At 25.0% G+C, this 27045-nt stretch overlaps 1 protein-coding gene across 4 annotated transcripts; it reads left to right on the plus strand.

Moving 5' to 3' along the window:
- Positions 1–2727: 2727 nt before the first annotated feature.
- Positions 2728–23205, plus strand: LOC145831888 (uncharacterized). Of its 4 annotated transcripts, none has more exons than XM_082939241.1 (21): positions 2728–2946; positions 4923–5078; positions 6298–6442; positions 6826–6972; positions 8256–8379; positions 8468–8550; positions 8668–8774; positions 8894–8964; positions 15259–15318; positions 16044–16098; positions 16398–16461; positions 16854–16912; positions 17121–17266; positions 17904–18102; positions 19676–19747; positions 20640–20754; positions 21011–21147; positions 21399–21574; positions 22140–22256; positions 22562–22700; positions 23065–23205. In XM_082939241.1, the coding sequence occupies exons 1-21, from the start codon at positions 2734–2736 to the stop codon at positions 23110–23112; spliced, it is 2433 nt and encodes an 810-aa protein (XP_082795367.1). In that variant the 5' UTR covers positions 2728–2733; the 3' UTR covers positions 23113–23205. The 4 variants fall into 4 exon arrangements, with proteins under 4 accessions (XP_082795367.1, XP_082795375.1, XP_082795382.1 ...); XM_082939249.1 differs by having other exon boundaries at positions 16398–16419; XM_082939256.1 differs by lacking the exon at positions 15259–15318.
- The last annotated feature ends 3840 nt before the right edge of the window (positions 23206–27045 follow it).

Consider the following 27045-nt stretch of genomic DNA (forward strand, 5'->3'; position numbering starts at 1 on the left):
GCAAAAATTAGAACCTGGACTTTAATTATCATACAAGCCGATCTACTTTACTTTTTTTAAACGCTTGTTTTGATGTTGAAAATAGAGTGTTTATGTCTATAAAGTGTGAAGATTTAGTTTACAAATGAGAGTTTTATTTACTGTCCAATTAATTACCGCATTTAATTTTTTACACTTTTATGTCTGCTGCTGAAGTAATTCGACAAACTCTTGCATTTGACTTTAAATCTATTTGAAAATCAGCTAGCGAAAAAAAATATTTTCAAATTATTTAAAGAAAGTTTAAAATTAAGTGGAATAAACAAAATAATTATAAATATTTTTTTGTTTAGAAACTTTTTAATTTTATAAGACATTTTAAATATTTGTAATTATTAAAAAACATCTTTTGGAATATTATTACAAGAAGTTCTTTATCACTAACCATGATATTTTTTATAAAGGGCTTTGGTACAACTCATGGTATATCTATATATATTCTAATTTTGTTAAAGTCTCACATTTAAACAATTAGTAACTTTTGATTAATTTTAGCATAAAACAAATACTGCTCAGTTGAAAATAAATTAGAAAAATTTAAACTAGATTTTATATACGTTTATAGTAATATTTACCTTTTTTAACAACAAGTTTATTAAAGCATTTAAAACAAATACTGTTTAAACAAATAATTTAAAAACAAAATTGAACGAAAAAAAAAACGCTAAAAAAGTCTGGTCTAAGGACTTAGTGTAAGAACTTTCTGGTTATTGAATCGTACACCACATGCTTTTGAAATCTATTACGAACTTATAAAATACAATTTTCTTTAATTTACGGTTTTAAACTTCAATAAAAAAAAACAATAAAAATTCCATAAAAAAAAGAAAACTAAAAGATCTAATATTAATTAACGATGTGCTTATATAAAAACTTTCAAATAAGCTCTTTCATAAAAACATAAAGACGGTTTTTGTTTTAAAGGATTCGCTAAAGTTTGACTTATTGTGTCTGATCTGTATTTGTATTATAAAATTACCATTTTTTTGAAAAGAAGATAATAAATACATTTACATAAAGCCTATAAATTAAGCCAAGCTAGGGAAAACACCCTATTTTAGTTGCTAACTATGTATTTTTTCAACTAATAAACATTTGGATTGATGCAAGCTTTTCTGAAGCTGCATCCTGACATGAAAAAAGCTGCAGTAGAATTTACTAATAGGGTCTTATAAAGTTTACTCATCCTGATAAAATACAAAATAATAGTATTTATTTACAAATATTATCAACCATAGGTGTTTGTAATTATATTTTGACATAAAACAGTTTTGAACTGTCAGGGATTTGGTGATATTTTTAAATAATTTTTAAAATCTCATGGTTTGTATCATGTTGATTTTATTTTGTTTTTGTAAAAAATAATCTTAAATTTTAAAAATCTAAAAATTGCTGAAATGCTCAGAAAAACTCTCATTAAACAAATTTTTCTCAGTCTTTTTTAACCATATTTGTTATTGTGACAACCATTGAAGTCAAAAATTTACCAACTTCTGAAACCAATTAGACTACTCTAAAATATTTATATTCAGTTTTTTTATGTTTTTAAAATCTTTGAAACATAACCTAGGATGATGTTGCACCAATAACAAGCTAAAAGTTATAATATATTAGATGTTATTTAAACCATAATTTTAGGCTAAAATTTTTTATTTTATAAATACATAAATGATATTTAATTGCTTTTATTCTACACTATAAAGAAATTATATCAGTACGATAATTTGTATCAATTATGATATTGTAAAATTAAATTGATTAAATATTTTAGTTTATACTAAATAAATTTAAGACTTACTATGTATTTATATAGCTTGTTTAAACAAAGTATGCTTTTAGATTAATCATATTAGGCTTAAATTGTTGATACTTGACCTAAAATTATTATTAAAAAGACATCAAATGTTATATAATTTCAGCTTGATATTGGTGCAAAATCATCCTAGTTCCTATTGTTAAAATAAATACTTTGGTAATTACCTAGCATGATATCACACCAATATCAAACTGAAATTACACTATATTTGGTGAACCAGCCTAAATTATGGCTTAAGTAGACATCAAATACAATATAATTTCCGTTTGATATTCGTGCAACACCATGCTAGGTAATTACTAAAGTATTTATTTTAACAATAAGAACTTTACATACGTGTTGTTCTATAGACAAACATAATGATACTGTTTGATTTTGTAATAACTTATGTATTTTTGAGTTTATAAAGGTCTAAAATTTGTCTTATGATAATATAAGTTGCTTACAAAATTGAAGCCCAACGAGACGCCAATAGACTTTTTCTTATGTATTAAATGTATTGATTTGATATGTTAAAAATACTTTGTTATGTTATAGTTTACTCATGTTCTACTATTTTACTTTATTTTGAAATATTAAAATAAGTCAGGTTAGTTTAAGATACCTTATAGTTACTCAAGCTTCAGATTGGTAAATCTGATATTATTGATTGTCTACAAACCTTATCTATGTTTAGCTATATACTAAATTTGTGTATCTGAAATTTATAGTTTGTTTTATTAAAAAAAAAAGTAATAGTTTTTACAAAAACCAAATTTAACTATAAGTAAAATCAAAAACTTCAGGCTGTTTAAAAGTTTTTCACAAGTGGTTAGAGCTTTGATAACTTATTTAGAGTACTATTTTTTGAATGTAGTTTTTTTATAGACACAACAATAATGCCTTTAAAATCAGGAGGATCTAATCCTCCAGAGTATCTTAAAGTCTTGGATATTGGAGATCATGAGTCAGTAAAAGAGATGAAGCAAAAGCTAAAAGAAAATATGGATTCAAATGACAGTTTTCTAATTGAATATATTGATGTTTACTTTCAATTTGGAAATAGAAACTTGTGTGAAGTTTTAATGGAAATAAGGCAATCACAATCAAAAGTAAGTAAATTTAAGTTTTGTTTAGTTGCCACATTCCCATTGTCTAAATAAAAACAAGTTTTGATTGCTTTATTATATGAAATTTTTTGATGTTAAAATTGTAAAGGTAAGCGTGATATGATTTGTAAACAATATTTGTCAAAAGAATGCTTAATTAATTAATTAATTTATTTTTTTAAATTTTAAGTTCTTTTATGTAGAATGTTTGTTAATAATTGTTAAGAGTTAAGTTTAAGGTTGACATTATAGCAGAAAAGTTCTTGATAGTTTGAAAAAATATTCAACAAATTTATTTAAGATTGTAACAATTTAAACATCAGGCTTATTTTGAAACTTTACAGAATAGATGAAATGACTCAAATTCTTTCTTTGCCAACGTGTTTTATAAATTTTTGACAGGAAAAATACAATTGAAACAATAAACTAAGATAAAACACAAACAATATATATTACATAAATAACTAAATTTAAGCATAATCAACACAAAGATAATAGAAAATTAAATGGCTTTTAAGTAAATAAGCCTAAAGTGCAATCAAGTTCTTTTTTTTTACATAAATTAGGTTTGTTTAAATGTATTTGTATGGCTTTTAGTCTTATTAATTCCAAAGTATTTGAACATTGTCTCATAATGACAAACTTTGAAATATCAAAACTTTTCCACAACAAGTATTGTTTACTAAATGTTCAGCTATGGCTGATTTTCATTGCATTTTTGACTGCTTCACTCTTTAATATTTTATGTCACTGTTGTGCAAGATAATACATTTTGGAACATGATCTTTTATTGCTATTAGGTGACGGGAAGTTTGTCCAATGTGACTACTTTCACAGTAGCATTTAAACTTGTAGACTACAAGACTTTCTTCTTCTGGTAACATTGGGTCTTTTCCTGATCGTTGGAGTATTGATATAGACGTAAAGCGAATTCTTCTTTTTCTTAAAGGTTCTGTTTGTCATGTCAACTATCTTTTTCTTCATTAGTTTTGACTCATACCTACATATGGTAGTTTCAATAATATTGGACACTTTTTCGGTCCATAAGGTTTAGCTTTGTTGCTACTTTTTTATTCTTTTCACTAATGTTTCAGGGTAACAATTTAGTTTTAGAAATTTTTTTTTATTGTTTAATTCATCTTCTCAAAACTCAGGTGAACATATTTGCTGTGCTCTACTATGTAGAGTTTTAGTCAGACCAATTTTTCTGCATTTGCTGCAAAAGGATTCTAAATTCAAATAATTAATTGTAAAGTTGGTTTTCTATCTACTTTAGTTTTAAATTTATCATCTTGTTTGACATCCAACTCATCCAAATAAAGCTAATTGATTATTTGCTTCACATTCATTTGTGAACTTGATAGCTTCATGGGCTTCATTTAGCTCTTGAAATAAAAGTTTATTTTCCTCTTTACAACTTGTTATTACAAAAAAGTCGTCGACATATCTCAAATACTTAGTGTTAGGGTACTTAGTTATAACTTTTGGGATTAAATTGAGTTCAATATATCCCATACGGATATTAGCTAAAATCGGGCCTAAAGGAGATCCCATAGCAATTAATTAAGATACTATTAGTATTTTTAATTTATTTTGATGTATTATGGGGTTATGGGGTACTCCATTATGTTAGGCCACGAAAAAAAGTTAATGTGTGACAAAATATAAAAAAGTATTAAAAAAAATACAACAAAAGTATGTAGATATGCGATTTAAAAGCATAATAACTTGTTCTAAGCATTAAACTACATTTTTTACACTAGAATATAGTATCCAAATGAATTTTTCCATTTTTAGTTAAGTGTAAAACAATTTTGATAAAATATTTGTTTGAAACTTTATTTGAAGAAAAAAAAAGTGATCAAATTTTTTTTCTGTTGTTTTTGTAATTATTTTTTTGTAACAAAAACATTGTATTTTTAGACTAATTGTTTAAATATAATTTAGTTTCGAAAAGATATACTTAATTTTGCCAACAGCTTGTTCTCAACAAAATAGATGAGTACATGAACAAGTCTTCGACTAAATTGAAAGCTATTTCACTTTTCGCACACTATCTAAGAAAAGACATCACTTGGGTTCATGAAATTGTTCCATCCAAAAGCGTATTTAAAACATTGATGAAGTGTTTACAAGTATGTTTAAGTAGTCAGCTATCAGCAAATCAGTTTTATTATTGTTAACTTGTTAAGATTAAATTTTATGAAGTTTCATGTAAATTTGAAATTTAAAACAAGAATTAATTTAATAATAATTTGTACTTAACATATAAGATTTTAAAAAATTTTTAAATAAAAATGTGTATAAGATTTGGCTTTGTTCAGTTTTAGGGTACAGTTATTTGGGTAAATTGTAAAAGTCAGATCATTGTTTTATTTACTATGGTAAAAAAGTGTGTATTAAAGTGGAAATAAAATGAAGATTTAGTTTATTAGTGAAATAATTTTTTGTAGTACTCATTTTCATTTTAAAGTTTACAATTTGTATCTGAGTTTTCATTATGTTTTTCATTCCTCACATTGATCTGAACAATTATTTTTTCATGTCTTTATTTAGCTAACTTTTTGTTTTTATAAGCTTACTGTTTTTTCTTTAGTTAAGTATTAAGCCATTTTAAACTTAATAACTGCTATCTAAAATTTAATTTTAGTTATTATAATTATGTTAGATAAACAGCCCAGAGTTGATAAAACTTTTAAGTTTACCATACTTTTAAATTAGCTTTTTTGTTAATAGTAGTTTTTTTTTGTAAAACAGATTTTATATTATCTTTTAATTTAAAACGTATATAAACAATGAACTTCACCGCACGATCTACAACAACAGCATCCGAGACAATCCTACGACCGGTTTCGTCAGTCACAACAGCGTTTTCTCGCGACTATTCCTGCCTGATGAGTCCTAATAAGGACGAAACCGGTCGTAGGATTGTCTCGGATTCTGTTGTTGTAGATCGTGCGGTGAAGTTCATTGTTTATATTCGATGGCATAAAACATCTCAACTTGTTGACGATGGCCAAAATAAATACTGGTTAATTTAAAACGATAATTTCATACAAATTCCACTCGCCAAAAAGTTTTAAAGCTTATTGAAGTTGCAGAATATTATGATTTATTTTTTAATAACATAGCTTAATTCACATTACTTGTTTTTACTTAATAAACAATGAACTTTACCGCAAGATCAACAACAACAGCATCCAAGACAATCCTACGACCGGTTTCGTCCTCATTAGGACTCATCAGGCAGGAATAGTCGCGAGAAACCGCTATTTATACATTTTATTTTACTATTATTATTTATATTACACTTAAAATGTAACGCAAACTGTTTTGTACAAAGTTATGTCACAGGAGGACACGGACCTGCCAATACTAACATCAGCCTTGTACGCTCTGTTAACTCTCATCCCCAAAGTTGCTTACCAGCTGCCAAGCTATCTTCTAAGCTTGATTAAAATCTTTTACAGATTAGTATCTTGGCATTCTATTAAACCTGGTTGGCTGATTTTTTTTATTGCAACTAACTTATCTAAAAGCAAGTCAATTAATTATTCATGTTAATATATGGTAAAAGCTATATACAATTAATGTACATCAAGCTAATTCAATACCTAAATTTTCTAATTGATGCAAGATTATTCTGCAAACTTAATAAAACAGTTATAAGATGTTTTAAATCAAATTTAAGTATGTATTCATTGTGCAATCATTTTTAGATGTAATCTTTGAAAAACCATAGTAAGTATAATTAGTTTGACATTAAAAATAAGCTAAGTAGTCTAGACTTAATTAATGTATTGCTGGTATAAATATATTCTGAATAAAGGTTGTTTTTACCTGATCTAGCAAAACAGTTAAGGTTTTTTTAATTGTTCACAGAAGGAGCCAATGACCAGTGTTTAAGGTTTCTTCACGCGGCTGTTTACAACTTGTTCTTGACTTTATATGGAATATTTCCCAACTATTTTATTAAAGGACTCGGTGAAGTGTACAAGCTCCACATAAAGTCTTTACCTAAAATGAAAGGTAGTTTTTTTTTAATGAAGTTTACTAAAAAATTTGGATTTAAAGTAGTCCATAATTTAGTTTTTATTGTTTTTATCTTTAATTAAATATTTTTTATAATTTAAAATGTAAGTTAGATCTATAACTAGGTCTGTAAGCTTATAAAGTAGTTTGTAAAACCCAGTAAAAAAATTATGAAACAGTCACTAAGTTTTTATTTCCCACTTTGTAGTAAGCACAAAGTATTTAAACATTGTTTGTCTTGATAAATTTTAAATGAATATTTTTTTATCCATTGTTGTTCAATTATAATGAATAATACTATTTTTTATAAAAAGCTAGTAGATAGAGTTAGTTCAGTACAACTCTGTCCTATTTTTCAAACTTTTTCTAAACAGACTTTTATACTTTATGACGTAACTATCTTTTGTTAGACTTTTCAAATTCATTATATATAAGTAAAATTACTCTATAATATTCACAGTTTTTAGCAATTTTATTCCGAAGAGAGCTAAACGAAATTAATCAATAAACTTTTTTTCGAAAATGAGTCAGTTATGTTTAAACTTTTTAATTAAAAAGCTAATTGTTAAAATATTTAATTTATAAGATATATATCAACTTATTTATATTTGTTACCCATACAAGCTAAAATTAGTATTAATAATAATCTGATACTCAATTTATGCTATTGATTTTGACATTAAGCTAAATAATATTACAATTGCATTACCATTTGCTGTACATTAGGTAGCCGGATAATGTATAAACTTTTTCATGTAGTTTTTTGATATGTAGCACAATTATTTTTAAGTAAATTTTTATTAATTTGAACTAGATCATCTTTTTATGAAAATAAGTAGATAATAAGTATTGTTTTCTTTAGAAACGTAAATGTTGTCTCCAAACTGTAAGGTACGTACTTTTGCCTGTGTTCTAGGTGTGGTGCATACCTTATCATTATCTTCACTTTATATCGAAAAAACTTTGTTTCATTCTTTAGTTTTGTGAATTACTTAGTTTTACAATATGAATCTAAGTCCTCTTACTAATTATAATTTTACTTTAACATAAAAAGCTGTCTACATTTTAGTAAAGAAAAATGTTTTGGATATTTCTTTAACTGCATATACAGTCTGTCAAACTGAGTTTAAATACTACAAAGTTAGTTGTTTAGTAAATTTTTGGTTTTAGTTTACTAACATATCAAAAAAAAAACAAATAAATCATTGTAATTTGTTATTCATTATAACTTTTCGACTAACTAAAAGGGTTGCACAAGTTTTTATTTTTCTAAACATCAGGTTCCAATGTGTACATGGAAAAAATGAGGTTGTTTGAAAATAGTATTCAGCCCCTGCTGGAGCAAGTTAGATTCAACACAAACTTGATAAGTGTATCAGCTGAAAACGAGGTGAACCCTGAAAAGTATGTTTACTTGCAAAATTATACATATATATATTGTGTATGAAATATTAAAATAGTAAAAAAACCAAATGTATTATTTTTTTCGTAGATTGAAGGAGTTGAAACCATATGATTTAATTGCAAACATACGACGACTTTCGTTGGACAAAACTGAAAATTCGCAAATATTTGGTTTGTTTCAATAATAAATTGTTAACTGAACGTAATTTAAATTGATGTAACTTTCGACACACAGTTTAAATGGTTTTTGTTTTTGAATTTCTTTTTTAAAACCTATCTTGTTTACAGAACCTCTTCAAATAAATTCAACTCACAAAAGTTTAACCCCATGTTTAAATTTTCAAAAAGCTAACAACTCCAGTCCTGTAAAAAGGAATTCTCCGTTAGTCAACTTGGTAAGACTTTAACATGTAATATATTAGTTTTTACTTAAAAAATAACTTACGTTTTAAATTCTTAAAAAAATTTGCTGTTAACTCAAAGGACTCATAGCTCAGCTGATTTTTTTTAACAGGCAACATTAGATGAGAACTCAATTTTCAATTTTAACAATACTACTCCTGAAAGAACCTTTGAAGTAAATAGGTGAAATAAGTTTTTTGTTTTTATTTTATAAATAACTTTTTTATAATTATGCTTTACTGGTAAAAAGGGGTGTGCAAATATTGAGCATTGTATTTAATTTAACTTTGAAAGGTATTAGTTGTGGTTTCTATATGTGAGTAAAAACTGTATATTTGTTGATTTGATTTGACGTTGTAAGTATTTTTAGGATAAAGTAGTGTACGGTTGTTTTTAAAAAGTCAGTAAATACTTTTAATCACAAACTAACAGGGTTGCCACAAAGTCAGGAAAAGTCAGAAAAAAAAAGACCAAGGTCAGAGAAAAACGGGGCTTTCGATAAAAAGTCAGGAAATTTGACATAAATTTTAAAAAGTTTATTATCACTAAAACTGCATTTCGCTAATGTTGTTTTCTAAAAAGTATTACTTTTGCAAATTATAGCCTTTCAGAGTCTAATTGAATATTTAAAATAAGTCGAAAACTTTATGACCTCACGTAAGTATTTACTATGTTGTAGAGAGTGAGTTTATATTTTGTTTTAAGATATTTAATTAGAATTACTTGTATAAAAAACTAATACTTTATGTATAGGGTTTTCAAACTAAAACTAATCATTGTTGTTTTTCTTTCCAAATCAGATTTTAATACTTAGGTAAATTTGTTATACGTATATGATATTTTAATTATTTCAAAGTAAAAACCAATCTTTCTAAAGAATATTTCTGAATGGCTCATTAAAGAAGAATTTTTAATGCAAGTGGTGTTCATTAGGGTCGAACTATAAATACGACAACCTTTTTTCAGTTTTCAGCTAAATAAATTATTATATTAAAAATCTTGGTGGAAAACGATTTTATAAAAGTTTTCTGAAATTTTAGCTGGAAGTTTTTACACATGTGACAATTATCACAAAAACACATTGTGCACAATTTAAGACAATTAAAGAAATTTTTATGTTGTGATACTTCATGATTTTTTGAACATGAAAACTGGAAATTCAAGAAAACTTACAAAAAGTGATAAAATTTACATTAAAAAAAGTCAGAAAATTACATAGAAAAGTCAGGAAATATTTTCAGCTCTATATGTGGTAACCTTAAACAAAAAAGTTTTTTTTACAAGAATTCATTCCCAGTTGGTAAGATAAGATTATAATTGAGGTATATTTAAACTTATTCACTAATAATGGTATAAATTATCAATTCTACAGATATACAAGTTTTTTGTTTTTTATTAAGGCATATAAGTGTTAATAAACTTCAACTTAAAAATATTTTTACGTTCTTTAAATAGTATACCTACGTTTTTGTTTTGACGGCTAATGTGTGTTTTAAGATTTAAATAGTTTTATAATAATAAGAAAAATTCTAAGCATTATCCAGTAAAAGTATATTTTATTGTATACAAATTTCAATATGATAATTGTAGTATGTTATTTTGAGCAAATACTAATTAAAATAATTATTTTAATAGTTTACATTTTTAACTAATACCTGATAAAAATAAAAGTATATAATAAAATCTGAAAACTATAAACCTAAAAGTATCTATAAACTGTATTTTTTTTATAATTAAGTAAAAAAGTTGAACTGAGAACTCAGTTGTTTAAAATTTGATAGTAATTCGTATGACTGTATTTTAACTAATTTTATATTATCAGAGTTATTAAATTAATACTATTTATAATAAAAATCTCTATGATTTTTTACTGTGATATGAAGTTTACGTTTAAAATTTCAATACCTAGTTTTATCAAAAACTTGTACTGTTTTTACTTTTGAAATAAAAAATTTTGGGAAAAGTTTCAAGAAAGTTTTGATTTTTAATTTTATTATATATTTAATTGTTTCAAGTTAAATATACAAATTTTATATTTTTGGTGTAAGAATGTAATTTTGTATAGGATTATTCTTTTACTCTAACGTTAGTTGTCTGAGTCCACTTTTAGTTGTACTGGGCTACAGGGGTCCATTTTTTTCACAAAATTAACATTAACTTTTAAATGAAAGCTTAGAGTATATATTATAAGATACCTTTTATACATCTAAAACATTTCAATTAAAATAGTTTAAAAAAAAACCTACCCAAACTTATTGTTTAAAAATAAATTATGGCCAACTCTCTCAGAAGTTTGAAATATTCACTAAAAATCTATATCCTCTTTCATTTCAAAGCAATTTACTTAAAATTTTTAGAAAAAAGTTCTTAATAGTATAACAAACAGCTTAAAATAATTTTTTTTGAAAAACTAGTTGAAAACATTTATGACCAAAAAAATTGTTTAATATTTATAAAAAATGATCACTAGAAAAATAAACTACCTGTTTCCTACAAGTATTAATTTTTTTTCAAGGTTAGACTGGTAGATTTTTAAAAAATATGCTCAAAAACCAAAGGAGGAGATAAATTTTTATCAAAATAGTCTGTTTTGCTTTTTTTAGTTTGTGCAAAAGAAATGTTTAATTCTCTAACTGGTTGCTTATTTTTAAATGTAAAAAGTAAGACTAAAATTTAAAAAGAGTGATTTATTTCCCATTATGGCGTTAATAACTAATAGCATAAGGTTGTACTTCTAGTCCTTACTGTAAACATATATTTTGCCTTCGTGTTTCAAGAAATTAAAAAAGTCTTTTTATCACATATTTTAAGAGTAAACAGTAATTTTAAACTCAATGTTTATTTTATAATTCTCTTATCACCTCTAAAACCTTTATATTAACATAACTTTTCTTACTTTATCTTTTACAACAGTATTAAAAGAAAGCATGGTGCAATTAAAAACTGCATTATTTACTTACTTTAATTTTATGCCTGCTGCTAGAGTTATGTACATGTCATCACTAAACGTGTATACTTTACAAAATACTTAGGTTGTTAACCTGTATTACAGAGCAGTTATATTCGGTCACATAATTTTATTTGTAGTTTAGAACAAGAAATTTCAGAATGGGTTGAAAATGTGTTTCAAATACATACCGTTTACCTAAGATGGTATACAAAGGAGTTATATAGGTTTTGTTAGAAACTTTATACAAATAAATTTTTGGTGCACAAAAGACACTAAAAAATAAGCATAAATTTAAGATTTTTTTGCTAATCGAATATAAAAAGAAACACACTTTATTGCAAATAAATCTTGTTGAAAAAGTATACATAAGATATATATATAATGATGTTATACATCAAACCACCAATTTTCTTTAGCGTCAGTATCACAAAAAAGTATAACTAATTAATACATGCGGAGTTTCAAATGTTTTTTAGCTTACTAGCGCATTTAAAAAACACTTAACATGTATGTTTGAAAATTCTACCCTGAACTGAGCAGTATCTAATGGTGAGAAAACATATCGCCTTTGCTGATGATAGCAAAAAATTATTTTACATAGTTATCAGCCTTTAAAGTTTTGTATAATTAGTGGTTAACAAATTAAAGCTTACTTTGTAAAAAGGTGAAAAATTACCGATGCATCAGTCAGGGTTCGTGCGCGTCAGGCTAAATCAGGCTAAGTCAGGCTAAATCAGTTTTTTTTTTAATTTGAGAATCTCAGTTTTTCTCAGTTCGAATGCTTGAAAATTTTTAATTAAAAAAATTGAGAAATCTTTTTAAGATCAAATTGGGATGTGAATTTATTTCTAAATAAATATTTAGTTATTAAAGACAAAATCAGTCAGTATTTGTAAAAATAAATGCTTAAAACCTTTTGTTGAATCTCTAAAAAAATTTCAAGAATCTTCAATATTTTGTTTTGAGTAGATTATATACGTCATAATCATGAAAATTCATGAAAAAAATACAGTTTAAACATTACAGTTTAGTTCAACAACTTAGCTGTTTGTTTAAATTGGTTTACATCAGCTATGTTTTTCAGAGCTTGATTGGTTGAACTGTTTTAATTTCTAATTTAAAGGCTTTATACCAAATACTTTTTAGGTTAAAACTATTCACAGTTTATTCATATATTTTACTGTTTGTTTAGAGTTACTAGAGATAATCACAACACTAAAATTTAGCTTTAAGATATAAGTGCTTAGTTTTGTGGGAGTACAAATTTTAGGTACAAATCATTTTCTTTATAAGAACAAAATATTAAAGGTTTTTTTTAAATTTAAGTGTAAGCTTTTTAAATCTGATATGACATCAACAATCACTGTATTTATTTAGAGTTTAGGATTTATAATTATGTATGTATCAATTTTAAGTATTAGTCGAAATACTATAATAAACATTTTTTACTTATTTTAATACTCGTGTGTAAGCATTTCATTTTAAATTTTAATGAAACACGACAATGCACGTCGTTTTATTATAAATCTTCTGGTTGTAATGTTTTTGATTAAGGCTTAATCAAATTGAACAATTGTGTTAAGTAATATATATTAAGTTTTTACACTAGTAATAGATGAGATATAACACTTATTTTAAAACTTATCACTGAATTTGTCATATTAAGGGCATAGGGGGGTAAATCACTTTTTTCACAATTTAGTCTTATTTTATAGAGTTGTAACTAAGCTATGAGTTGCTTTTTACAGATTTTAAAAGCTCAAAATATTTTGAGATAAAGCTGGTTGAAGTCAGAGACTACAATAGTACTAATCAAGACCCCCAATACCTAAAATGACTTCTAAAGGGGATTTTCCTTACTTAGAAAAAATGTCAGGCTAAATTGGTCTCAGTCAGGCTAAATAAAAAAATTTTGCGCACAAACCCTGATCAGTTTTAAAAAGTACTGCGAAAAGATATGACTAAATATGTGAACTTAAAGTAGGGTGAATTCTACAGCCCGCGGCGTACTTTTGTATTCAAAATATTTTGTGTAAATCAAAAAAAAAAATTTTAATTGCTTTTAGTACACAGAAGTAAGTAGTTCTGATTAGATGATTATTGTTTTACAATTTTCTTAAAAATAAACTGTATAATAAAAAAATTCGAAATTACGCTGCCGGCTAAGATTTTAATTAACAATTGTGGCCCTCAAAATTTTTTTTTTGTCTACTAGTATATCTGGCTCTCCTACTAGAAAAGTTTCCCTTTCCCTAATAACAAAAAGCATAGTTTTTGAATTTTTTTTTAACTACAGGGTTGAAAAAAAAACTGGAAAACTTTATTATATAAAGTTATTCTGGTTTTGTTGAAAATTATTTAAATTAATAACTGTTCATACACTATAAACTAAATAATTTTTTTAAATGGTCTACTATCTCTATTTATCGTGTACGTGATACTGTTTCTAACTTCACTGTTTATAAAGTTTTACCTTCACTATATTATTTACTATACTTTTACTTTCATCTGAATTGCATAAAAATAATCAAAATAAAAGCTTGCTTATCAAGACAATTTACTCTCTACTCTCTAATTCAGATAGCCGTTTTAAAAATTTTTACTATGTAAGAGCAAAGTGGGTCAAAAAATTTTTATACTTCATTATTTTTAAATTAAGTTAAAATAGTGTTTTTTTTATATACTTTATACACGAACTTATTATTATAATAGTTAAGTTTCAATTAACTACAAGTAAGACGAGCTTGTAAATGGAAATCTTTGCCTTTTTCAGCAAATTACATAACTTTTATTCAGTATTTAGGCCTATAAATCATGATCATATACGAAAATGTTCAGTTGTTCAGTCCTTCAAAATAACAAAATATTTTATTTTGTGCTTAATTATTTTGCTAGAAAATTTGACTGCGTTCCTAGAGAAAAGCAATAAAAAATTTTTTAAACAATAAATATTAATTTTCGTAATAACAATCTTAGTTCTTAGTTAAACGTGTTATTATTATCGAGCGAATACATAAACAATCTACTAACTGTTAAAATAGTTTTAGAAGTATTTTAATTAAAAGTTGCAATGAAAGTTTGATATTGACAAGGCTAAATATAAAATAAACGAAGACTTTTTTTTGGTTTAACAACTAGATTTGTATCACGATTACATTGTTCATCAGTTCAGAGCAGGGTATACCAAACTCATTTTTATAACCATCCACTTAACAGAAGTTTATAAAAAAATTACCCCTTTGTTAGGTGTCGTCCTCTTACTAGTCATTACCCATCTGATAGCAAAAATTGATCCCAAGAGAGCGACATTACCAACTTTGGGAAACCTTAATTTAGAGCGATAACTTGTACCGAATAATTGATAACTGGTTTGACTAAAGTTAAAAGTCTTCCTCAAAAAAAAAAACGGTTATTATCATATTAAGTAGGTAGTAAAAAGTTTATTTACCTTTGAATTCGTTTTTTGCTTTGGTTGAGAAACTCCGAAAAAGTGAACATATAACTTTTATAACTTATCTTTACTTCAGACCGCACGAAACTTATTCAAACTGTAACACTCCCCTCTTCACCAATTTGCGTTTTTTCAAGTACGTTTTGGTTTTACAGGGTTAAGTTTTTGCATGTACTAGCTTAGATTACCTTCAGTTGTGTTCATAATTTAGTTTCTATTATCACGTTGTTTGTGTTGACAAAAATTTTTATTTTTGTCTGTTACTAATAAAGGAGAGTATACTAACAACTTGATATCAATAATTTGTACCAATTTTAAACTAGCTATAAGTTATTTTATACTTTTTATAATCTTGTAACAACTAAGTAAGTTATTTTATTTTACCATTGCATGTATTTTCGTTTAATTACTAGCGTTTTACGTTTAAGATTTCAAGTTTTTTTTATTAGCATGCAACCTGGTTTACTACAAAGCATGATTTTTTTTAATGATGTTTCTTATATTTTAGTATTTTTTTATTTTTGTATTATATTTAGAATTTTCTCTAGTTTTAAATGTAACGATATCTGTTCAAGTCATTTTCAAGTTTTTGTGTTAGATGTTAATAAAATAATCCATAAATTTAAATTTTTTTTTAAAATCAGTTATTATTTTTAATGAAAAAATTTAAAAAAAAATTATTACTGAAAGCCTTAAAATATTTTTTATTTGTTTTCTATGTTTTTTTTCACACACAGAACAACTTATAAATAAACAGAGCTCTTTTTAGTTTTTTTCAATAATACAAACATGTTTTATTTAAATTTATATATATAATAAGCAACAAAATTAAATATTTTAGAAATAAATTTGAATTTTCAGCGCATCCCCTTCGCCTGGTGTCCATTTGAATGTAGAAAAAATTGTTGATCAAAATGTAAGTCCAAGTTCGGATTTTAGAATAAAGAAACACATCAATACAACTATTATTCATTTAGAACTGATTAGTTAACTAAAGTTGTAAAATTATGATTAAAGTAAAAAAGTTTGAAACAAATTGATAAAATAAAAATCATTAAATATTAGAATTGATTGTTTCCTGTATATTTTGCTAGACAGAAATCAAAAGTTTTATTTTACACCTTTTTGTTTTGAAACTTAAAAAGCTAATTTAAAGTTATTTTTGCTCTGTATTTCTAATATATTCACTTAGAAAACTTGATTTTATTTTTACAGACTAGCTTGAAACAAGATTTGTGTAAGTCTCTTAATTTCAACCCACCGATGTCTCTAAATAAAAGTTTGTAACAAAAAATGATTAAGTTATAAATAAGTTATGTATTTTGATTTTTCGAAAACAAATAAAAAGATCTCAACTTCTAGAGATGAAATAATATTTATATAAAAGTCTTATTCAAATAGATTCTATTTGAATAATTTTTTTTATATAAACACTTAGAGGTCTTTGACCGAAACTGAGTTTGTATTAAAAAGTCTTGAAAGAAAAAAAAAATTATAAGTTTATATGTTGTATAAATAGTTTAAATTATTAAACTTAATAATAATGAGTTAATGAGCTAATAATAATGATTTACTATACACCCTGAGTTTTATGACTACTTATTGTTGTGTACCTGTTTTATTATTATAATTTCGAACACCAGCTAGTTTTAACTTATAAATATTTAACAGATAATACGACCCCCATTCCACAACAAATTATAATTCATGCTCCTGAAGAAAATAACGATGTTTGATATATTTTATTATTTTTTTTGGTCTTTTAATTAAACAAACTACTTAAAGTTGGTTTAGTCTAAACCTCTAAAAAATATTTTGTGGCTGCTAGAAACTTTTATTCTAAAGTATAATAGCGTTAACCATAGACGAGTTATTTGTTTTCATTAAAGATAAAGTTTTGTTTGAAAAGTAAAGATATTTAAAATTAATTTTCTAAAGGAATCAAATGCCATTGCATTGGAAATGTATGAAGAGTTCAATATTATGATGGAGTCAATTGGTAGCCAATATATTGAGGAAAGTCCAAACCAAATTAGAGATCTGACAGTTAAATTGATCCAGGAAAACTATTTTAGAGATACTAAGTTTGTGTTTTTTTTTTAAGACTACTGAATATACTTCATGTGTTTTTATTCAATAATTTAACAATTTAATTTTGTATAAAAATATTATAAAATTTACTATTAGTTATTTCTTAAATAAACCGTCAAATTAACTAGAGTATTTATCAAATTTTCCTACATTGACTTTCAAACTTCGGTTATACTTTAAAAGTAGTTATAGTAAAGTTTTTACTGAAGCTAAAAACTTTGCTGTTACTAAATTGCAAAGTTTCAGCTAAAATGTACTTAAAATAGTTCTTATGATGTATACGTTGTTTCTACTTTAAATTTTATTTTTCTGATTGATAATAAATATACTTACACAAAAAACTTAAAATAGAGTAAAAAAAAGTTATTATAATTTATTTTGTTTACATTTATTTTTTATTTTAAGTTGTTCAATATTTATTTAATTTTATTTTTCTCTTTTCTTGTTGTGTGTCTGTTCAAGTGGCTCAGATTTTGATGCCTGAGTCCAACATTGCACAATAAACAGCATAATAATACTTTTTTTTGATCTTTACATAACAGAAGCCTTGCGAGCCTACATATTTCGCAGGTCATAGGAGCCTATCTGAACTTTTTCTTTTCTAATACAATTACTTTCAACAACTTACAGACAAGTGGGTTGCGGGAACGAGGATGCGGAGTGGAAATCTTCATCGTGTAGTGGGGAGGAGATGCGGCAGATGATGCTGCAGGGTCACCACACGATGGCGTACGAGAGGTGGAGGAGGGAGATGCACGCGAGAAGGAGCAGGGTGTGCATGGAGAAGTTGAACGAGATGTACTACCTGAGGGAGCAGTGCGCGAGTGCGGTCAGTTTGTATTTGAACAAGCTGTCTTGTTTGTAGTTTAGATTGTTAGGAGTGTATTTTGTTTGTTTTAAGAGTAGTTGTTTTTATGGTGTTTCTTTTGAAATAAGTTAAAAGTGTGCAAGTTCAGTGAGTTTTATATCTTAAGTGATCAACCGGATCCAGCCAGATCTTTATTTGAAATCGGTGGTTTTGCTGATAATACTACTAAAAACGTATATTTTTAAATACAGCCAGTTTAGTAAAATAATTCAAATAGAAACATATTGAAAAAAAAATTAGCTATTGAGTTCAAAACAAATAAATAAGACACAGTAATCTATCCACAAGGGAGATTAATAATAAATTATTGATAACAAAGATTACCATTTTTCTCAGAATTTTGAAAAATTTACTAGAAATCTTCCGCTTCATTTTTAAGCAATTAATCTCAAACTTTATAAGATATACATTGCATCAAAAGAAAATAATTGTATTGAAACGATTTAAGAATAACTTATGACTAAAAACAAAAAATATATTTTTACTAAAAATTTACAAAAGATCCTACAATATGATAGTTAACTGCTAAGTTAAGATTAGACTTAGAAATTTTGAGAGGTATTTTTTAAAACTCTAGGAGGAAATATAATTTTAATTAAATAACTAACTTTTTTTTTTACCCTTGTAGTTGATTCTACCATAGGGTACCTATTGAACTGTTTGACTTTGTACCATTATATTTCAAAAACTACTTGAATTTCAAAAAATGTTTAAAATCAACTGCTACCTAAGTTAAACGATCTTTAAAATCAAATAAACTTTAAAAAAAAATTAACCCCGTCATAAATAGCTTTATTAAAAATTTAATCATTTAAAAAATAGATTAAAAGCTATCTTAACTTTAAAAAAAACCTCCAGGTCTGGTGGATTGTTGATTTTGATAATAATATTAGTGAAAACCTTTAATTGAATACAACGTTTTTCAAAGGTGTTTTTAAAGTAATATTTAATTTATAAATTTATAAATAGTATATATATATATTAAAGAAAGTTTTAAACTATCAATATTTGTCTAGTTTAAATTACAAAAACAGTGCTGTTTGAACTACTTTTATAACTTCTTAAAAATAATATCAAAATTTTTCAAATCTTTTCCAATATTTTAAAAGTAAGCGGACTATTATAAATATAGTGAAAATACAGCTAGTAAAAAAAGCTAAAAAGTTTGCTGTTTTATATCATAGCTTCCCAAACTCATTTACATATTTCCCACTTAGCAGAAACTAAAAAAACTATCGCCCTTTTACCAAATATTAATTTCCCTTTACTAGCCAATTGTCCATTTACTTTTAAACATACTTTCTTTACATAGTTATTGCCTCCTGATAGCCAAAATTGCTCAAGGGGCGATTTTGCCCACTTTGGGAAATCCTTTTTTAGGTAACATTACTTGTAATGTTTTTTCTTTGTTGTTAATTTTGTATGAAATAAATCTAAGACTGTTTTTCAAATACCATTATTATGCGTTTAAACCTTATTTATTAGTTGAATTAAAATTTGACAAAAAATTTGTTTATTTTATACACTTTTTCAGGTTCTTACAGAGAAAAATTTAAAAGAAACAATATTGGCTCACCAAAAAGAAAGAGAAAATTATTTGAAAGAAGTTTGTGGTGTTTTATATGTTTAATTAATGAGTTTAAAAATAGTTTTAGTCTTTAACGACGCAATGTTTTCTTTGATATAAATTTAAAAATTTATATAAATTTTTTTCTTACAGTGCAGTGTAACTATTCATTTTAGTATTTCTTGACTGAATTGTAGTTCTCTATAGTATACATAATTTAAAAGTTTTGAAACTTTTTTTTTTATATAAAATTATATATGTTTTAAAGTTAGTTTTTTTATGTAATAATAACTTTTAAAGATTTCACAATATTTAAGATTTATACATTCTAAGATCAAAATAAGTGTTCTTCAAAACTTAACAATAAAAGTAATTAAATTTTTTTAATAATAATTTAAAAATACATTTTAACAATTTAATAGTTAAACTATACATTTATATATTTAGTAGATTACTACCACTTTTAGTTTGTTTAATTAAAAAGTTCTTTAATTTAGTTGTTCTCAACAGTTTTAGAGCTATTTTTATTTAGTTTGTTTATTCTATCAAAATTTCATGTATAATATTTTTTTATGAGTCTATTTTATTTGAAGGTAAAAATTGTTTGATATCTTTTATCACCTAAGAATGTTTTTAAGTTAACATTGTTAAATTTTCAATTCTTAGATTCAGCTTTTGTTTATTAATTCAAAAGGACTATATTTGATATTAAAGTTACAACATCAGTTTTATATTGAGTTCTTTAAAAATAATTAAGAAAATAAATATTTTATATAAAATACTTGCTGTTTTCAAGCTAAGCTTTCAATGTCCTTAAAATTATTAAAGAAACATTAAGTTCTGATACCTTTTTTTAAAATAAGTTTTACAAATTTTTTTCAGAAATTCTTTTATTATATAAAAATGTTATTATTGTGTTTTAATTTTACAGTTTAAATTGTTAAAAGAGGAAAAAGAGAAAGACCTTACTAAAAAAGACGAAAAAATACAAGAAATTTCAAATGTTTTAAGAAGCCAAGAAGATGAAATAAAAAATCTAAAAGATGGTTTTTCCTAAACATAAATTTTATAAAGTTAAATAATTTACAACGACTTTTGCTATCAGCACTTTATTTGTAATGATGTTTGATAAGATTTAGTATAGCTTTTAAAATAGTCTAATTGGTAACTAGATAAAGGTTATTGCATACATTACTGGTCTATAAAGAATGCAGAATTTATTTTGTATTTTAAAATGCTAAAGTTATGATTAACAACTAATTTTTTTTTATGAATTATATGTAAAATAAATAATCATTCCAGAAAATAACTCGCTAAACAAAACAAACAATGAACTTGTTGATAGTTTGCAAGAACACCAGCATAAATTGTTCAACCTTGAAAATTTAAAGCGAGATGAAACCATAAATAAAAAACATGTTGCTATCTTTGAAAAGAAGGTAATTTTTTATACACTTGATTTTTAAGTTGTCACCCGGTTAAGTTAAGAAATTTACTTAAACTTTTTTTTATTATATATATTTTTTTTTTAGTTATAAATATTAAACAGCAAATTTAGTTTGGTGTATAATTATTATTTAAATTGATTAAATCTTGTTATATTCTCTGTAACTATTAAACCGTCATATAGCGTTTTAAGTATATCTAAAGTTTACTACTTACAATTTTCCTTAAATGTTATTTTTAAAAGATGAATGAGTTGAAAATGAGAATGGCGCAAATAAAGTTTCAAAATGAGCAACTTTTGCAAGAAAGAAATTCCGGCAAGGAATTAACCAAAAACCAGCTTGCTGAGTACAAGATGTTCATAGACGATTATAATGATCAATATTCTAACGAAGCACACAATAATGAAAACAATTTGAGGTAAAAATAAAAATTTAAATTATTTCTTATAAAATTTGAGCATTCAATACTTTTAGTTGAATTTTTAATTTAGTGTAAACTAATGAATAGTAATTTTTATTGTTAAGTACATACTAGTATTGTTAATAGATGTTATACTTGGAACAAATTTTTAAACTTTATCTTAAATGATTGTTTTATTAGACTATCATATGTTTTTATTAACAGCCAGTTAAATGACATTTCTAATTACAAATAAAATATTTTGCATTACTCTAAGTGAATTTGTTAGACATAAGTATTTTTTAATAAGATGTCCTCACATAAAGCTCATTCTACTTTTAGAACTAAGATGTTAAAGGCAATACTATTTTATATTGTATTTGTATGTTTCAAAATTAAATACAATTTTCATTCAATACTCTTAAAAACTTGATTGTGTTGTGGTTTTTTAATTATCTTTTTAAAATAGTGTTTTCAAAAACTAATGTTTGTGAAAACCTATAAAATGCTAAGAGTAACTCTAAACATAAAGAATTGAAATTTTACTTGTACTAGATATTTTATAATGATTAACACTGTTAAGATGTGAAAATGAAGAACTGAAGGATCAAATTGAAAGATTGAAAAGACAAGTTGAAATGCAGAAAGAAACAATTAAAAATCAGCAAGCTACAATCGGTGAAATTGAAGACAACTCTAAGTTAGTTGTTTTTCAATACCTTGTAGTTTAGGTTTTCCTTCGCTACAATAGAAAAACGTTTTTTCTTTGTTATTAAAATTGTTTAGTGTTTTAGATATAATTAAGTTAATTAATTTTTTTTGATGTAATTTTTTTAATTTAAACAAGTTTAGACGGAGTTAGAACAAGTTTATAATTAAATATGGTTTGTAGCTATACCCCTACCAGAATTCATAGTAAAACTTACTTTTAACGCATAATGGAATTTTTTTCATTCGTGTACAAATTTTTGTTTTTTGTACATTTTTAACCACTATAACCATTAGAACAAAGCTGGTCGAAGCTGAGGAACAAATTAAATCGCAGCGACAGCTAAACCAAGTTCTTCAGTTGGAAAACTTTCGATTAGAACAACAGTTGGAAGAAATAACTGATAAAATGGCAATAAATCAAACAACATTTCAAGTTAGTTCTCAGTATTTTTTCCCATTCGTTTGAGCTAGTAAATGTTTTATACTATATTCTGGTAACAATTGCCATTTTTTAACCGCTTGGTTAGCAAAAAAATTACTAAATCATGAAGTTTTGAGTTAAAATAAAAAAAACGTTTATTAAGTGCTCAGTGTTCTTTAAATCTATTTTTCTGATCATGCTTATAAGTTTTTACTTTCTATAAATCTGGTATAATATTAAATGTTGTATTACAATTCATTATGTATTAGTTAATTTTAATTTAACATTTTTTTACCTTTATCAAACTATTTTTCGGATAAAAACTTAGAATTTTTCAAAATAATTTGTATGTAATAAAACATGTATTTTTGTTTAGAATGGAGAGCGGGATGAACTGTTTGTTCCGGCTTTAGACGAGGAATGAAATCCAGATAAAATATTATATAGGTTATTGTTTTCTGTAGCACAATTTTCACTGTTTAATGAAACTTTTTTATTCAAATAAATTATGTACATTTTCGTATTTATTAATGTTTACAGTTTTTGGTAAAAAGGATTTTAATGCTTGAAAACATTTAAGTTATTAGAAATTTAAAAGTTCTAGATACATAATACAGTTTGTATCCTCTTATTCAAAAGTATAATTAATTAACGCAAAAGTTGGCTTTGAATAATTGATATTAAAACTTCATGGTGTACGTACTTTATTTATTTTACCAGGCATTTCTATTGTTTATCCTATATATGAAGTAATGACCATATTATAAAATTTTAAAATGAATGATTATATAAGAAAACTTGTTATTAAATATTTTAAATTTGATTAGTTAAATCATTTTTTAATCTGCATCTCATAATTAAAGCAGTTGTCGTCAAGCTAATCATAATTTGTGAACCACCTTTAAATACATTTCTCCGCTTATAAATCGATAATAATTTTTTTTACTTGCCATCCTTGTATCAACTTAAGCTGATTTTTTAAGTTTTTTTGATAATTAATCCTCTTTTTAATGAACCTTTATGTTTTTTTTTTACCCTATTTCCACAACGAAATTTTATTTATATGGCTTTGTTTTACATATCAAGTCCCATCCTTCCATACACAATCCCTACCAAATCCCCAGTTCTATTAAATGCTTTATTGAATTTTAACCCCAGATAATGATTAATTATATGAAGTTTTATTTTGTAATTGTTATATGTATTTAAAAAAGTAGGAAAACGAAAAAAAGAGTTTAATACAGAAAAGTTAAAATCAATATATGTCTTGTTGCTCTCCTACAATATTTCTGTGTCCCAAAACCTGCGTATTTGATGCTGATATTGTTCAAATAGTTCACTGAATTTCTACACTCCAAAAGTTCAGGGTTGTAAAGGATTGTCACTTCTTTCTGTTAGACAAAATAAAAGATGAAAACTAAGCTATTATCAATATTAAAAAATCTTCAGATTTAATTTTGTATTTTATTATAAATAACTATATTTAAAGTTTATAACTGATTATAGTAATTTTATTTAGAGTTGGTCAATTTTTGATGTAAATAAGTCAGCCTGATTGACCAAACACCAGCCTGAGATTTAAAAGGCTAGCCTAAATAAAAAATAATAGTTTTAATGTTGGCCAAAAGTTAAAAAAGCTTAAATGCATCAAAAATAAAATAAACTTAACATATACACAATTAAAAAAGTGATAAATTAAATAATATTTAGATTAAGGTTCAGAAGTAATATCAAAACTTTTCTGAATTATTTTATAAATAAAAATTCAAACAAACATATGTCGAGATGAGTTTTTCAATAAAAATCATAATTTGGCTGAGTTAAAAAATAATTAAACTAGCTTAATAGTTATCCTGGGTAGTCTGAGTGAGTGACAATCCTGCTGTTTTGTAACAGCCAAATGGCATTATCTACTTCTAATCTAGTTAGATGTATAGAAAATTTAGATTAATACTTAAGCAGTTGCAAATTTCTGGTGAAAAATATATACAACCACATTAAAATTAAAACAGTAATTTTAGGTTGGTATCATACAGTAAACTAAATATTTTATTATAACTATTTAAAGCTTACTGTTGTGTTAGCTTTAACTCTGGTTAAGTTAAAAATTAATTTAGATGTCAGGGTTTCCAAAAGTGGACCCCTTAAAAGCCATGAGCAGCAAAGGGATCATAGGGGGGGGGGCATGAGGTCATAATTTGAAACTTACACTAGATATTCTTAAGTTGATGATAAAGAGCTAAAAAAAGGTCTTAGGTGTTTTTAATATTAGTTTTGAAACATACTTTTAATATTCTGGAGTTAAGGAGCCATAGCTTTTTTAATATTTTTAAAGAAAGCCTTATAAAAAAAGTTTCAGAAACCTTGATTTAGATAAAAATCCTAGTTATGGTAAGTAGAAAATATGTTAGTTGAATTAGAAAAAAATTGAAAATTACATTGCAACACTTGGCATCTAAAATAAATAAAAATGTACTAACAACAGAATTGCTACTCTTTGAAGAAAAAGTATTTGTTATTAAAATAGTAATTAAAGCAAAACACAGAAAGATTTCTCTTTGAGTCAAAACTGTCCTGTAGGACCTTAAGCTGATCTGAAATCATCTTGACTATCTTTCAAATTCTTTAAAGAAAAATTTAAGACTTTTCAAATCCAATAAAAATACAGGTCTTCAACTAAATTGGTAATAAATATTGAAACCCAATCAAATAAATATTTTTCAAAACCAGAAAAAACTGGTCTGAAGTATTTAAACTGTCCTAAGTGAAGAAAAAAGACTATTCTAAATCAGCATGAGTTAAAAAGTACAAACTAAAGATATCCAGAATTATACTGTGTCATTCTGATACTTTCAAAATACTATGAGTTATCCTGAGTTTGTGGCAACTTTTTATATTACTTAAAATATCATATTTATAACAAACAGACATAATTAAAACAAATTAAACATAAATTTTAAGACTAAAAAAGTTTAAAAATGAAAAATTGTCCTAAAGTACAGTAATTGTTTTTTAAACTAACATGAGTACTTAAAAATACTTTTACTAGTCTGAGTTTTTATAAAAGTCTCAAAAAACCTTTAACTGCTTATATTATTCAAATAACATAGTAAAAATATAGGAAAATATTTAAAAGAGATCAGAGTTAACTTTTTTCTTTCTTTTAAAAATGTTTGGGTAAAGTAAATACAAAAACATTAGAGCTGTTAAATTTTGGAAACATAAAAAAAACATAATAAATTGTTTAAAAAAAGATTCAATTTAAACACTAGAAATTTATTTTTTATTTCATAAATATCTAAATTTTATTTCGAATTATAACATTATATATTATAAAAGAACCAAAAAGAAGTCAATTTTATTAGTTTTTGTAAAGCATAGGTAACAACTACTTCTTTAACTCTCATATTATAAATCTTTTTTTTAAATGTTTAACATTGCAACCTTTGTTAGTTGCATAAAGCTAAAAACTGGCATCCCTAGTTAGTAGTTTAACCTAAATCCAAAGGATTTTTAGTTTGTAGAAGGGTTTTAGTTATTAGTTTACCTTTCTTGAAGCTAAAACAAAACCAGCTTGAGTAACTAAGAACAAGCTTGAGCAGGGTTGTTACCATTTGAGTTCAAAAACTAACCTGAGTGACTAGAAATTGTCCTGAATTGCAAAATTTTTGAAATGCTTTACAAGAATCTTTAAAATATTAAGTACAATAAAAAAAAAAAAGTTATTCAACAAAATTGGCTATAAAATATCAGAATATTCACGCTACAACAAAGTAAGGTAATTTAAGATATATATAAAAAACATTAGAATAAGATTTTTTGAAAATCTTTAAAGTATCCTTAGATATTCAAAAAATTCAAACTATCTTGAGTGCGTTGAACTCTGCATGAATTATGTACATCAAACTAGTCTATGCTTTTGATTTTTTGAAAAAAAAGGTAAAGCTTAAAAAAGTTTATAAACTATATAATTATATACAAAACTTTATGATGATTGAACATTTTAAGACCTAATATATAAAAACATATTTAAAAAAATAAAAGACATAAGTGTTTTTAGAGATCTAAGAAAAATGTCAAAGCTAGCCCAACTTTAAAAAAATAAAGTTAAACATACTTAGTCAAATTTACTCTCTTAGAAAAGTTCAACTAGGCTGAGTGTGTGACAACCTTGAATCATACTAAAACCTAGAATTTTATATTAGAGCAAAAATGTTAGTTGAGAGTAAACAAAATTTATCCTGATTTACACCAATCTAGCTTTAGTCCTGAGTTTTTGAAAAGTTCAAAATAAGAAAAATATTAGTAGACAAACTCAAAATATGAATTAAAAAAGCTAATAAAGCTAAATCCTTAA

Source organism: Thalia democratica, chromosome 1 (assembly GCF_965202585.1).
Source record: "Thalia democratica chromosome 1, ktThaDemo2.hap1.1, whole genome shotgun sequence".
Lineage (NCBI taxonomy): Eukaryota > Metazoa > Chordata > Thaliacea > Salpida > Salpidae > Thalia > Thalia democratica.